At 47.4% G+C, this 12,762-nt stretch overlaps 1 protein-coding gene across 1 annotated transcript in view; it reads left to right on the forward strand.

The window, feature by feature from the left end:
- The window catches only part of Gab2 (GRB2-associated binding protein 2), a 195,875-nt gene extending 183,568 nt beyond the window's left edge, over positions 1-12,307 (forward strand). The window contains exons 4-10 of the mRNA NM_053417.2: positions 2,121-2,695; positions 3,601-3,671; positions 4,655-4,919; positions 5,698-5,788; positions 6,359-6,461; positions 7,457-7,582; positions 8,314-12,307. Coding sequence (NP_445869.2) covers positions 2,121-2,695; positions 3,601-3,671; positions 4,655-4,919; positions 5,698-5,788; positions 6,359-6,461; positions 7,457-7,582; positions 8,314-8,457 — 1,375 coding nt within the window. The 3' untranslated portion in view covers positions 8,458-12,307. The remainder of the gene's footprint in view (positions 1-2,120; positions 2,696-3,600; positions 3,672-4,654; positions 4,920-5,697; positions 5,789-6,358; positions 6,462-7,456; positions 7,583-8,313) is intronic.
- The last annotated feature ends 455 nt before the right edge of the window (positions 12,308-12,762 follow it).

Here is a 12,762-nt window from a genome sequence, read left to right on the forward strand (position 1 = left end):
GCAGTCCATTCTGGAACATGCTCACTTTACTGCAGCACACCAGTGAGGCTCTGCCCTGCCCTGGAGTCTTCCTAGACTGCCAACTTCCTTTACATCGCTAAGCCCCAACAACCTAACCTTTTAAGTTAACAAATACCACTGTGTGATTTTATTATAATATCAGCTGCTGGTAACCACCATTACACTCTGTTTCTTTGAGATAAGTGATTTGGATTCCATATGAGTGAGATTACGCAGTATCTGCCTTTCTGTCTGTCTTACCTTCCAGCATGCCTCCTCCAGCCTGAGCAGCATGTAGATATTTAAAGTTGCTGAGTTCTTTTAAACTTCTTCAGCCCCAGACTGAAATGCCTTTATTTTGTCTTGCTTTTTTCTGGACTTTGGTTTTTTTCTAGATTCACTCAGATGGGATGTCTGTGAAAAAGGCTTTCTAACACCACCCCACCAGGCAAGGTTAATGTGGCCACTGACAGACTCATACTTGACTATAGTGTTTTTCAGGAATGGCACCTCCTGTGATTTCTAAGCACACAGCAGGTAACACCTCTGTATCCATTGTGACGGGGAGGAGGACATCATCAAGTGTTTGTGGAATGAAAAAAAAAAAGTCATATAAGGACATCTGACAGAAGGTTGGAGATTCAAAAACAATAATAAAATAAAACATACCAAAGACAAATATGAACACTCTATACCTGCCATTGATTCTCCTGCCTCAGCTCTGATGTTCATTTCTCTTGGGCCATAGCTGTTGCCTTGGTTATGTGTATGGAAGTGACTGGGAAGGAAGAGAAAACAAAAACCTAGGTGAAGAACTGGTAAATATTTGGAGACTGAATATTGGGGCCATCAATGGCCCATGTAAAGGGGAACCAGCCAGCACACCTCGTTCATCCCTCTGTCTAAACTTCTAGGCACTGTTCTGTACTACCACCTGGTGGCCACATCTGTAAGTAGCAAGTTCCAACGAAGGCGCTAAGGGAAAGCAGATGATGATCCACCAGTGATCCTCAGTTCAAACTCCACCCAGGAAAACACAGAGGTGTGAGTGTGAGCCTGCACCTTATTCTGATAAGAGCTCCAAAAGCTTACTAGGTTTTTACTTATACCTCTTGTCTATAAACCCTCTGAAGGGGTTGATTCTTTTTTCCCTCAGATGAAATCCTTCTGAAGGATCATCAGAGATAGAAAGCAGACCTGGCTCCCTGTTACTCAAACCTCATTCTCCAATTGAACACTGTACTTATGCAAAACCCAGTTTAACAACCACTCTTGTAAATGAGAGGCTTAGAGAGCCTCTGATCCAGGTAGACCATTGAATGTAATTGACACTTCCTAGATCTCACACCTGGGAGAACGTCATGCTGATGTTCACAGATATGTCAGTAGCAATGCTAGGACTGAATGTAAACTGTCCTCTTACCTGTTAATTCCTTTAAAGCCTGCCTTACCTCCCACTACCATTATTTAAAATGAATAAAAGCAATACCATTTCCTATCCTAGTGTAGTTCCCAAATGGAAGTCATTTTACCTACATATTTTTAAACTTCAGGAAAGAACCAGATTTTTCTCAACAAACCATGATTCCTGGTAAAAGATAAAGCCTATAGGTGAAGTTTAAATTAGTTCTTTAAAATGCAAGCACCAATGTCCATGAGCTGACTTAAAAGAGAAAAAACTAAAACTTAGAGAAAATAGCTTCCTATTTTCTCCCACAACTTGCCACTGTCTCAGAGCTTTTGTACTCATGTGTATTTGGTGGTAATTCAAACAGTGAGCAGTATGACCGGTTACTTGTACCTCTGGGGCCCAGGAGTGACCTTGTTCCCTGCTAGGGACAGCCACAGAAGTTCAGGGGTTCACAAAGGTTAACACTGCTAGAACATACACCTGCTAGATACACTAGAGTTGACTTCCTAAAGAATCTTCAGAGTATGATGATTTTAATTACTATTTTGGAGAGGCCTAAAGTAGAAGTCCCAAGATTACACAGTTAATACGTGGTAGGAACTAGGTAGACCTGGGGCTTGCCTGACTCCTCGGTAGTGTTCCTATACCAACGAGCCGCATGCTTTGAACATCCTCTGTCTTCTTCTCACTGTCCTCTTATCTCTTTTAGGAGTGCCAGCTTCTCTCAGGGCACCCGGCAGAAGAGTGATACAGCCGTGCAAAAACTTGCCCAGAGCAATGGACACTGTATCAATGGAGTCAGCAATCAAGTCCATGGTTTCTATAGCCTTCCCAAGCCAAGCCGACACAATACAGAATTCAAAGACAGTACTTATGATCTCCCGAGGAGCCTGGCGTCACATGGCCACACCAAGAGCAGCCTCACAGGGTCTGAGACTGATAACGAGGATGTGTATACCTTCAAGATGCCCAGCAACACCCTGTGTCGGGAGTTTGGAGACCTCCTTGTGGACAATATGGATGTTCCAACCACCCCTCTCTCAGCCTACCAGATCCCTAGAACATTTACACTGGACAAGAATCACAATGCCATGACAGTGGCCACTTCTGGAGACTCAGCCATAGCTCCCCCACCCCGGCCACCCAAGCCAAGTCAAGCAGAAACACCTCGATGGGGCAGCCCTCAGCAAAAACCTCCGATCGGCGAGAATAGCAGATCTGTAGCTGCTACTATCCCCAGGCGCAATACCCTCCCTGCAATGGACAACAGCCGGCTCCACCGAGGTCAGTGTGATCTATAGCTGTGACCAGAGGGCCAGGGAGGTGGTCCAGGCATTCTTAGTGAATTGCTGGCCCTTGGTCACCCCTAGGCCAAGGTAAACTCAAGGGCTACTCAGTTCAGTGATACAAGTTGAAGCATCTCCTGTACAATTTCCATAGCAGTTGACCCTCCGCCTAGCTGTCAACATGACACCCACTATGGCAGAAGTATAACAGACTCTACCTTGGAGATGTTGATGTTTGGGTTTGGAGACTCAAATCATATTATTTTATTTATTTAAAACTAAAACAAAAAATGTAAAAACAAATTTAGAAGATCAGCAAAGTTAAAGAAAATAATACAAAGTGGGATCTTCATGATATTTTCCTGTCATAGAAAACTCTCTAGTTGAAGTCTGAACTTGGACTTGAAGCCACGAAGTTCTATCCTCACTTATCGCAGATGAATTCCAACTCTGCATGCCCTCTCTGTTCAGTGAGCTCTTTAGAGCTTGCAAAGCTTTCTCACCCCCCTGCTGTGATAGCAGCAAAGATGAGCCTCAGGCCTATGGGGCCCCCGGCACCCAGTTTAGAACTCTGCAGTCAGTCAGGCTACCCAAGCAGTCACCCTGTGCTTTGAAACTGTGTAACACATACATACACAACAAATCCCTGCCCTTCAAAGCTCAGTTGCTGGAAAAAGAAAACCAACATACGTAATTAGTATGAATACCATCACCTAAGTATTCCGAGAGGTGAGAGTGAACTGAGTGGGAGATAGAAGAACCCAGGGCTAAAGTGAGGAGGTCCTCTGCAGGTACCCACACTGGAACAGACATGAATATTAGGAGAATTGCCACACTGGTCATCGACAGAACGTCAACATGACATCAGCATGAGAATAAACCCTCTTCCTTCCTTCATCACAGCTTCCTCCTGTGAGACCTATGAATACCCAACACGAGGCAGCGGAGAGAGTGCCAGCTGGTCTGCTGAATCTGTGAGTGAGAATGTTAATTCAAGCGTGAGGCTTGATCAGGGCCCCTTTGGTCAGTCAGGGTAGGGAAGAAGCTACGCCCCATATAACTAAAAGTGTGTCACCCAAAGGATTATGGCATTTCCCTCAGGAACTGCCTACCTGTCCCAGTCCAACGTCCTAGGGAGGGTTTTTTGACAAGTGAAAATAGTACCCTCTCATCTGGTCCTGTGGCAGACTAGAATACAATGCAGCAGACACACTCCAAAGTAGAGGGTTCTTTACGGCAACAGTCCTGCTCTCTAGGTGGAGTAGGAACGTAGCAGAAGTGGTGACAGATGACAGCTTACATGAGGCTCTCAGGCTGTCTCTGGAATGGGTTGACCACAGTTGTCCAAGTTCCAAACAAGCTGATCAGGGCTTAGGTTCAAGCCTACTTGAAAGACAAGTGAAGAAGCCATGTGGGTAGATGTGCTCTGCTATGCAATAAGATGAAAGTTGGGACATGGCTGTAGTTAGGACTGCTACACTACTATATAAGTCTGTGACAGCTTTACCTACAACTTGCTACTGTGTGACTTAGGTACCTAGAATGAGCCCAAGCCCACTGAATGCTGGATAGGGAAATGTAGCTATTAAACCTCACCTTCCAGAGTCCTGGTCAGGGTCTAGATTGACTTATCAGTGGTCAATCCTGAGCTATTCCTACCCTGAAGTGCCTTCTCCCTTAGCCAGGCACCTGGAACCTGAATATCTCTAGGCACAGGACATGGGTTTGAGTATCCACAGAGTTTTGTACTTAAGTCTTACCACAAAGATAAGGCTCCCAAAAGATCGTGAAAAGGTGACTGCTCATTTCTCCTTGATTCCCACTACGCATCCCTATTTGGTCTTCCCAGGGTCTTCCTTGTATCTTTAAAGTGTAGCTAACCAACTGGGACAGCTTGTACACAGTCTCACCTTACTTCTTTTCACTAGTTACAGGTAGATCTTTTACTTTTTTTTAGCCAGGAAAGACTGCCGTGGGTCGATCAAACAGTGCCAGCTCTGATGACAACTACGTGCCCATGAACCCAGGTTCTTCTACCCTGCTGGCCATGGAACGAGCCGGGGACAATTCCCAGAGTGCCTACATACCCATGAGCCCAGGGCCTCATCACTTTGATCCACTTGGGTACCCATCCACAGCCCTTCCTATTCACAGAGGCCCCAGCCGAGGAAGTGAGATCCAGCCACCCCCAGTCAACCGAAACCTCAAACCTGACCGAAAAGGTAAGTCCACTCTTTCCCCCACCTCGTCTCTGGACAGCATTTGCTTAGAGAATGGGTGGATACTGGACTTTGGGGTGTGTGGCTGTGCAGATAATGTAAATTCAGACTTCAGATTTGATTATAGGGAAATCATGCAGAATGCTTCACATAGTCCACTGCAGGTCTGCAGTAGTAGATCCAGGGCCTGTGTGAAGATCAGGAAAAAGTGCTGGAGTCCAAACTGGACTTCTGCTGGCCTTGGCATTAGGTATTGAAAGGGAGGAGTAGGGAATTTGGACAGAGATGGAAGCCATAGGTGTGGCCAACAGGACTCTGACTGTGTGATCTTAAGCCTTACAGGGTCCTGTACCCATTTGCTTTCTTTCACTGTTATTTGTATACCACTGTCCAAAATCAACAGCAGTTGTCACAGTGACCATGTCTACTGTGAATACAATCTGTTTTCATGAGAAGTCACAAACCTGGGGAGAATCTCTACTGTTAGACCCACGAGTCCCATTTGGATTCCGAAAGTCTTGATTACTACAGAGACGGTAGAAAGGACACATACTGTAGAATGTGATGATGGAGACATGGACATAAGTATCTGCAGTTTGATATCTGTGGGAGTCCTGAAACCAAGTCACCTGCATGTCCTTCCTGAGCCACCTGCATGTCCTTCCTGAGCCTCAGATCCCCCATATAAAGCTGATGGCCTTTGTAAATGTGCTGGTGTGTTACATATAGTCTGTGTCTGTGTGGCATAGTCACTGACTCCTGAATTCTGTTCCTGCTTTAGCAAAGCCAACACCCCTTGACCTGAGAAACAACACTGTCATCGATGAGCTCCCCTTCAAGTCACCTGTCACCAAGTCTTGGTCCAGGATCAAGTGAGTGTCTGTAGACAGAAAAGCTTGGGGTCAGAATCAGGTGGCATGATAGCTGGCCTAGGAGTCCAGGACACCAGGACTTGAAGATTATGCTATAGGAGCTTTGTTCAGTTCCTGGTCTTTGCTACAAAACACATATGGCATAAACACTTGAAGACAAGGATAGATGTGTTTGGCTTCATGATTTCAGTCTGTGGTCACTTGGCTCACTTGAGACCTGTGGCAAGGCAGAAACATTATAGTGTGGTGAGCATGGCAGCCAGAAAACAGGATGCACGCCTGTCCTGGCTGCTCCATCTAGCGGCAGCCCATCTGGCTGGTACTCTCCACATTTAGGGTAGGCCTTCCCACATCTGTTGCCGTTATCACATGCCAATTATCTTCCACGCTTTGTTCATCTGTCTCTTGATCTCTTGGGATTGTTTTCCTCCTCTGTGAAGGGGAAATGATTAAAATGTCCCTGTACTAAATCCATCGTATAATGGAAGTCTGAAGCTCAGGTGTGAGGCCAGAGTCTGGGGTGTGAACCATAGCTTCTCACGATTCACTGTCTTGTTTTCTGCCTAACAGCCACACCTTTAACTCCAGTTCCTCCCAGTACTGCCGTCCTATCTCCACACAGAGCATCACCAGCACAGACTCAGGAGACAGTGAGGAGAACTATGTCCCTATGGTGAGTCCTCCACCATTCACCCAACTTCCTCCCATCTCTTCTTCCCAGCTCAGCCCAAAGAAGTCAACCTCCTGCTGCAGACCCTTCCTAGACACAGAATGTCAAACAACAGGAGTTATTAGCCATTAGAAATACACAGCTTTGTTCCCAAGGACATCTGTGTCTAAAAGACCCCAGGTGGCCTGTCTCACTACTCTAATTCAGGGGACATCATGATGGGTGCCCGTGGGGAGGCAGTGTTGGAGAGACACAGGTATAACGCCATGCAGTGTGACGCAGGAGCAGGGGCACACACGGAGCACACGTAATACAGTTCCTCCCTGGGGTCACTGAAAAGGGTACAACTGCCGAAGTGCAGACTCAGGGAACAGATCAATCATTACAATGGGACAGTCACTTCTTAGTCAGACCATGGGCACGTTTCAAATATAAATTGCTCTCTTAAAGCTGAAAACAGAGCCCTAGAACCTCTCACATGGAAAATGGTTGAAGAAATGAGGCCTGTTACCCAGAACAAGGTGACTGTTCAGGTATCTGGAGAGGGCAGAAGGCACGAGCTGCTTGTGTTGTGGCCAGGTGTGGTAGGAAGCTTTACACCCGAAGTGAGGAAGAATGTTGCTTATTGGGGACCTGTAAACGGAGGCTGGGTCTTTAGGAGAGACACTACCTAAGACTTGCCCCAAGTCTCCCGAGGGGTTGGGGGGCACGTACATGGGATTAGCACAGGTTGGTAGTCAGAGAACATCCCTGGCTCCTATCATGAACCAGCTATGCAAGCATTGATAACTCACTGTACTTTCTGAACCTAGTTTTTTAGCCTCTAGTAATTTGAACAGAGATCCATCTCTCAGGACTGCTATGAAGACTTAGATGAGAAAAAAGTCGAGTGCATTGGCTTAGTGCAGGACACAGTAGAGGAGCTCTGGCTACCACAGGTAGTTTTCCAGGTGGTGGTTTCGGTTGTTAAACTCACCCAGTTTTATTCTTTGTCATAGCAAAACCCAGTATCTGCGTCCCCTGTTCCCAGTGGCACTAACAGCCCAGCTCCCAGGAAGAGTACTGGCAGTGTGGATTACCTAGCCCTGGACTTCCAGCCGGGCTCCCCAAGCCCTCACCGCAAGGTACCTGGAGGTTGGGGACAAGGGGATTCATCCCACCAGCCCCTTTCCAGAGATATTTTATACGACCGTTGCCGAGCATCAGTCCACTCATGTCCTTGCCATGGGATATACTCACAGCATTATTCATGATTACAAGGGGTCAGTCAACAGTATAAGACATGGAGATCCTCTCTGCCTTTCCTCTGAGAGACAGAGACAGAGAGAAACTGTCTGAATGAGACCCAGGTCCTGATCTCCATCCACAGCATCCCTTGGGAGGAATTTCAGGGCCTGGGAAAGCCTCACCAAGAACCACTTTCAGCCCAGACAGCAAGGGTGAAGTCTACCTCAACACATTTTCCCTCAGCATATTGGGAGGGCTCTGTAAGGCCTCTGTTTATTGTCATTCAACACATCCCTTTCCCTGGAAGTGTGGCCAAAGGAAAATGGGTGGAGGCATCATTAAAAGCCTGAGCCAGTAGCAGGGCCCAAAATTGGCAGGTTGTCCTAAAAGCTGGAAGTGAGGGTTGGGGATTTAGCTCAGTGGTAGAACACTTGCCTAGCAAGCACAAGGCCCTGGGTTCAGTCCCCAGCTCCAAAGAAAAGAAAAAAGAAAAAGAAAAAAAAAAAAGCTGGAAGTGAGATGTCAACAGGCTTCCAACAGAAGATTACTTCACTTTGAAACCCACAGTCAACACAGGCAAAGTGATAGCCATATATATGTAACTCAGTCATTTCTTTTGTTCCCTCAGCCATCCACATCATCTGTCACATCGGATGAGAAGGTAGACTATGTCCAAGTGGATAAAGAGAAGACACAGGCCCTGCAGAACACCATGCAGGAGTGGACAGATGTACGGCAGTCCTCAGAACCTTCCAAGGGTGCCAAGCTGTGAAGGGGGCCACCGAGTTCAAGAGCCATGAGGCAGCTGCCCAGACTGCCTCTTCTGTCACCTTCTTCTCCATTTCTTCCTACACCTCCTCTCCCCTGTACCACTTTCAGCCTTCAAAGCACTCAACGTCAGGGACCTGACCCTTTCCCATCAGAGGCAAGGGCCTGGTAGAGACACTTCCTCTGCCACTTGGGTTCCACCTATGACTTCTGTCAAAAGTAGCTGTGCCTCCACCACCTTAGTTAGGAGCTGTTGCCAAAAATGCTTCCTGCTTTGGACCCATTTGTCTGCTGCTTGGACTCTTGGAGGGAGGGCTGAAGCTCTGAGCTAGGCTCATGCCTCATGTCTGCTCACCGCTCTCTACCCTCTACCTCAGGGCTGCTTCTCCATCCCCAGCAGAGGATGATAACCCAGTGAGCCAAGAACCAGCAGACCAAAGTACACATGGGCTTTCATATCCCTGCTATTTTGGCAAGGAAAAGGCAAGGTGCCACAAGAAGAAATAGTTGATACTGGAAGTCGGAAGTTGCCTTGAGGAAGAAATTAGGCCCCAGACATGGGAGTGTAGCTGATAACTTGTTGGGTGGTACCCAATATCAGGCCATAGTGTACCTCTGCTATAGACTGGGAGAGACAAAGTATGAAAGAGAGCAGGAAGGAAAACTGATAATGATAAGCAACCAGGACAGCAAAGAGCAGAAGTCTTTGAGGTGACAAAGCTTGGAGCTAGAGGACTCTGCCACTCTGGGACAGACAGTCCTCTTCCCTGGCCCTGATGAAGAGATGAGACAGAGTGAGGAAGACAGCAGCAGGTTATGTGGGGGGAGAAGGGCAGGAGGATCCTGGGACAGGAGTGTGCTAGGCACAGGGCAGTGCGGAGACACTGCCATGGAAAGAAAGTTTCTAGTAGGTAGGAGGGTGCAGAGATGACTTAGGGACCAGGAGGCAGGCAAGACATGTAGCAAGTGAGGACATGTGTCCAAAGGGCCTGGCGGGGAGCCCAAAGCCACAAGCAGGAGTACAGCAGGGAGCAGAATGAGGAGTCATACTTTGACCAAGGAAATCTAGAGAGTGCATAAGGGTCTGGCCGATGGCTTGTGCCAGACAGAAGCACCTCTGACCTAGTCCTAGTGCCAGGCCAGGTCTTTTCTCTTCTCTGCTGTCCTCAGCTGCAGGGGTGGTAGGAACTAACCCTCTCCTCCAATGGCTTCAGATGTCACCAGGGCAGATGGGATGGGAAGCTGTTGTTGCTAAGGCTTTTAAGATAGGGCAGGGAGATTTCAATGTGTTTGTCTTAAAAGTTGTTGACCAAATTTTCAAGCATTTCAGAGGAAAAACAGGGCAAACCAGGATTTCATTTTGCCCTAGAGAAACAGGTTGTCCTCTAAAAACTAGGACTGTTCAGCAACTAAAGGCACACTTTACCTCTCTCCTCTCGAGTGCCCTGTCGAAGAGTTCCTCGGAGGTGGTCCCTCTTCTCACAGTAGTGATGGTTGCCAAGCCCTGAGCAACAAGGAGACTGAGCCATGGGGAGGGGAAGCCTCAAGGAGAGATCAGAGTGAGTTTTGTGCAGAAAGAGTAGGCAGGGGTGGGTTGTGGAGGAGACAGGGGGTGGGTTGTGGAGGAGACAGGAGGGATGGGGGAAGCCTCAGCTTTGGGAACGGGTGGTCTTTGAAGGTGTGAAGCCAGCCTCAGAAGTGTGCAGTCACCTTGAGTGAAACGGGGCTGGAGATGGTTGCATTGAGCAAGGTTACAAGATACTTGGCTGGCTCTGCCCATCCTCACGATGTCCTTTAAGGCCTTAGTGGGCCTCCCATGTGGCTAAGCTCTTGATTGGTGCTGCTGGAGCTCATAGCAGGTCCATGTGTCGTTGGCCTCAGCAGCCACCCCATAGACACAGAGTGCATTTTCTGAGTTGAGTGTGCCATGTGAATGGAGCTGGCTGCCACTTACCAAGACTCAAGTATTCTAGTTAGTCTCAAGGCCTCTGTCCTGCTCTGGTCCAACCTGTGGAAAGCTGAGCTCTGGCTCACAATTTCCAGATTGCTAGCCATGTCTAATTTACCCACCCACCCTCCAACCCCCAAATAAGAAAAGCCAATTCCATTTAGAAAAAAAAAAATTGGCTTACTCATGAGTCAAAGTTCACCTCCCCTAGTGGCTGAGCTGTCAAGGACTGAGAGCCAAGAACACCTATCATCTCTTAGCACAGCTCCCACAAGTACCTATCCTGGAGGGCCTCTTCCCACTCCACTCTGCAAAGATTAAAGTTTAGTAGGACAGTGAAGAAAGGGGGTGGCATCTCCTTGAGACTTGCCGTTCTGTAAAATGGGATGATCACAGCTGATATTCTGCGGCTGTAAGAACCTGGGTGATCCTTTGAAGGTCTGGGTTACTGGGGTAGAGCACACAAAGTATTAGCTCATTAGCTGCCTCCCTCTCTATCGATTTCACTGATTGCTATATTGACTCTGTGAAAAGAAGCCACATTCTCAGAACAGAAGCACAACCCTTCTGAAGTTAATGGAACGAGGGTTCAGGTCCTGTCTGCCTTTGGGCCCTTTATTTGCCAGTGGCTATAGTCCCAGCCATGGCTCCCTCCCCTCCCTGCAACAGAGCTTTGCAGACTATGAGAGGAAGTAGCTCTTCCTCTCCATCTGGGCCTTTGGCTGTAAAGTGGGGAAGCAGGCTGACCTTAGAGGGCCATTTTACTGGGACTTCCCTTATTTGGGGTCTTAGCAAGGCAGGAACAACCAGACTTGCCAAGGGCGCCTGCTAATAATTTGTGCTGTTGTGGTATCTGGTGGTGTGTGTTCTTGTGTAATCTGTTGGTTATTTGTGTCTTGAAATTTAGAATCATTTCATTCAGGATTGTTACTATTTGTTGGGAAGAAAAATGAAATAGAAGCAGCCTAGTCTTACATCGTGTCTTGTTACCATTTAAGATTGACATTTAATTTTTCAAGTCATTGTTGGTGCCTAATCACTTAAGTTATTAATTTATTCTGTTTTCAAAAAATTGTAACATATTTATCTTGTGAAGTCTGGGGGCGGGGTGGGAAATATGTTCAAGTGAGTCATGTTTCACAGTGGTAACAAATGGTACAGGCCTGGAGCTTGCAGGTCCCTTTTTATTATGGTGTAGAAGCAGGACAATAAAGTCCTTTAGAAATGCAACCCAGAGTAGGCTACTGGAGACTGTCTTTACGGGTGTGGAAACTTACTCTTGTCCCATCCTGGGCAGTCTTAGAACTGATGCTGTCCTACAGATACCTTCTCTGACAAACTCATTTCACAGTCATTTCATGAATAACCCCAGAACTGGTGTGCTCAATTCTGCTCATCTTGATGGGCTGCAATTGGACACTTTTCCAGGCCAGGGGCGGGAATGAACCTTCTTCAGACCAGCATCGGCATCTGCAATGGAGCAGACCTGTAGTCCAGCACTCCAGAAGCTGAAACAGGGACAGGACAATTGGTATCCTTGACAGCTCCAGAGTCTGGCATTTGGACAGAATCGTCTACCCCTGGTCATAGCACCATTTTGACCTTCCAGATGCTTCTGTTCTTAGGAAGATGATCTTGGGTGCAGGCCAGTCCCAGACCCTCCCTCAGTATACAGCCACCCATGTCCCTCTTCAGCTTTAAGATTATGAACTGAAAGAGCTGGATGTTGGGACTAGAGAGAGGGCTCAGCTATTTGGTTCCCAGCACCGACATTGGGTGACTCACAACAGCTTGTAACTCCAGTTCCAGGGAATCTGATGTCCTCTACTGGCCCTCACACATACATGGTACATACACCTAACAGAGATACACATTCATACAATAAAAATAAATTTTTAAAGCTCTAGATGTTGCCTCTAGAGTGCTGGAAAACTGCCTCCCAGCCTGTCCCAGCCCATACCTTGTCTAGGCAATAACAGGCTCTGTCCCTGTTCTCAGAGGGAAAAAAAAAAAGGAAGGTAATTGCTGGTACTGTTTCAAGGCAGTTCAGAATCCTTAGAATCTGAAAAATCATAGTTGGGTCTCTGCAGTCACTTGGCAAACCAGACTGCTCCAAAGCATCCCACAAAGCATCCCCAGCCACACCACATACACACACACACACACACACACCACACACATACACCTCCTCCTCCTCTCTCTGTGCTGCTCCAGGAGGCTGCCAGCTCCAAGACCTAGTACCAAGCACCTCCATACTACATCTAAGGTCCCCAGGTCAGGGACACATCCTTACAGTACCAATGAGAGGCTCAAGTTACTATCAAGACTGCTTAGGCACACACCCCAAAGAGCAGCGGACGC

Source organism: Rattus norvegicus, chromosome 1 (assembly GCF_036323735.1).
Source record: "Rattus norvegicus strain BN/NHsdMcwi chromosome 1, GRCr8, whole genome shotgun sequence".
Classification (NCBI taxonomy): domain Eukaryota; kingdom Metazoa; phylum Chordata; class Mammalia; order Rodentia; family Muridae; genus Rattus; species Rattus norvegicus.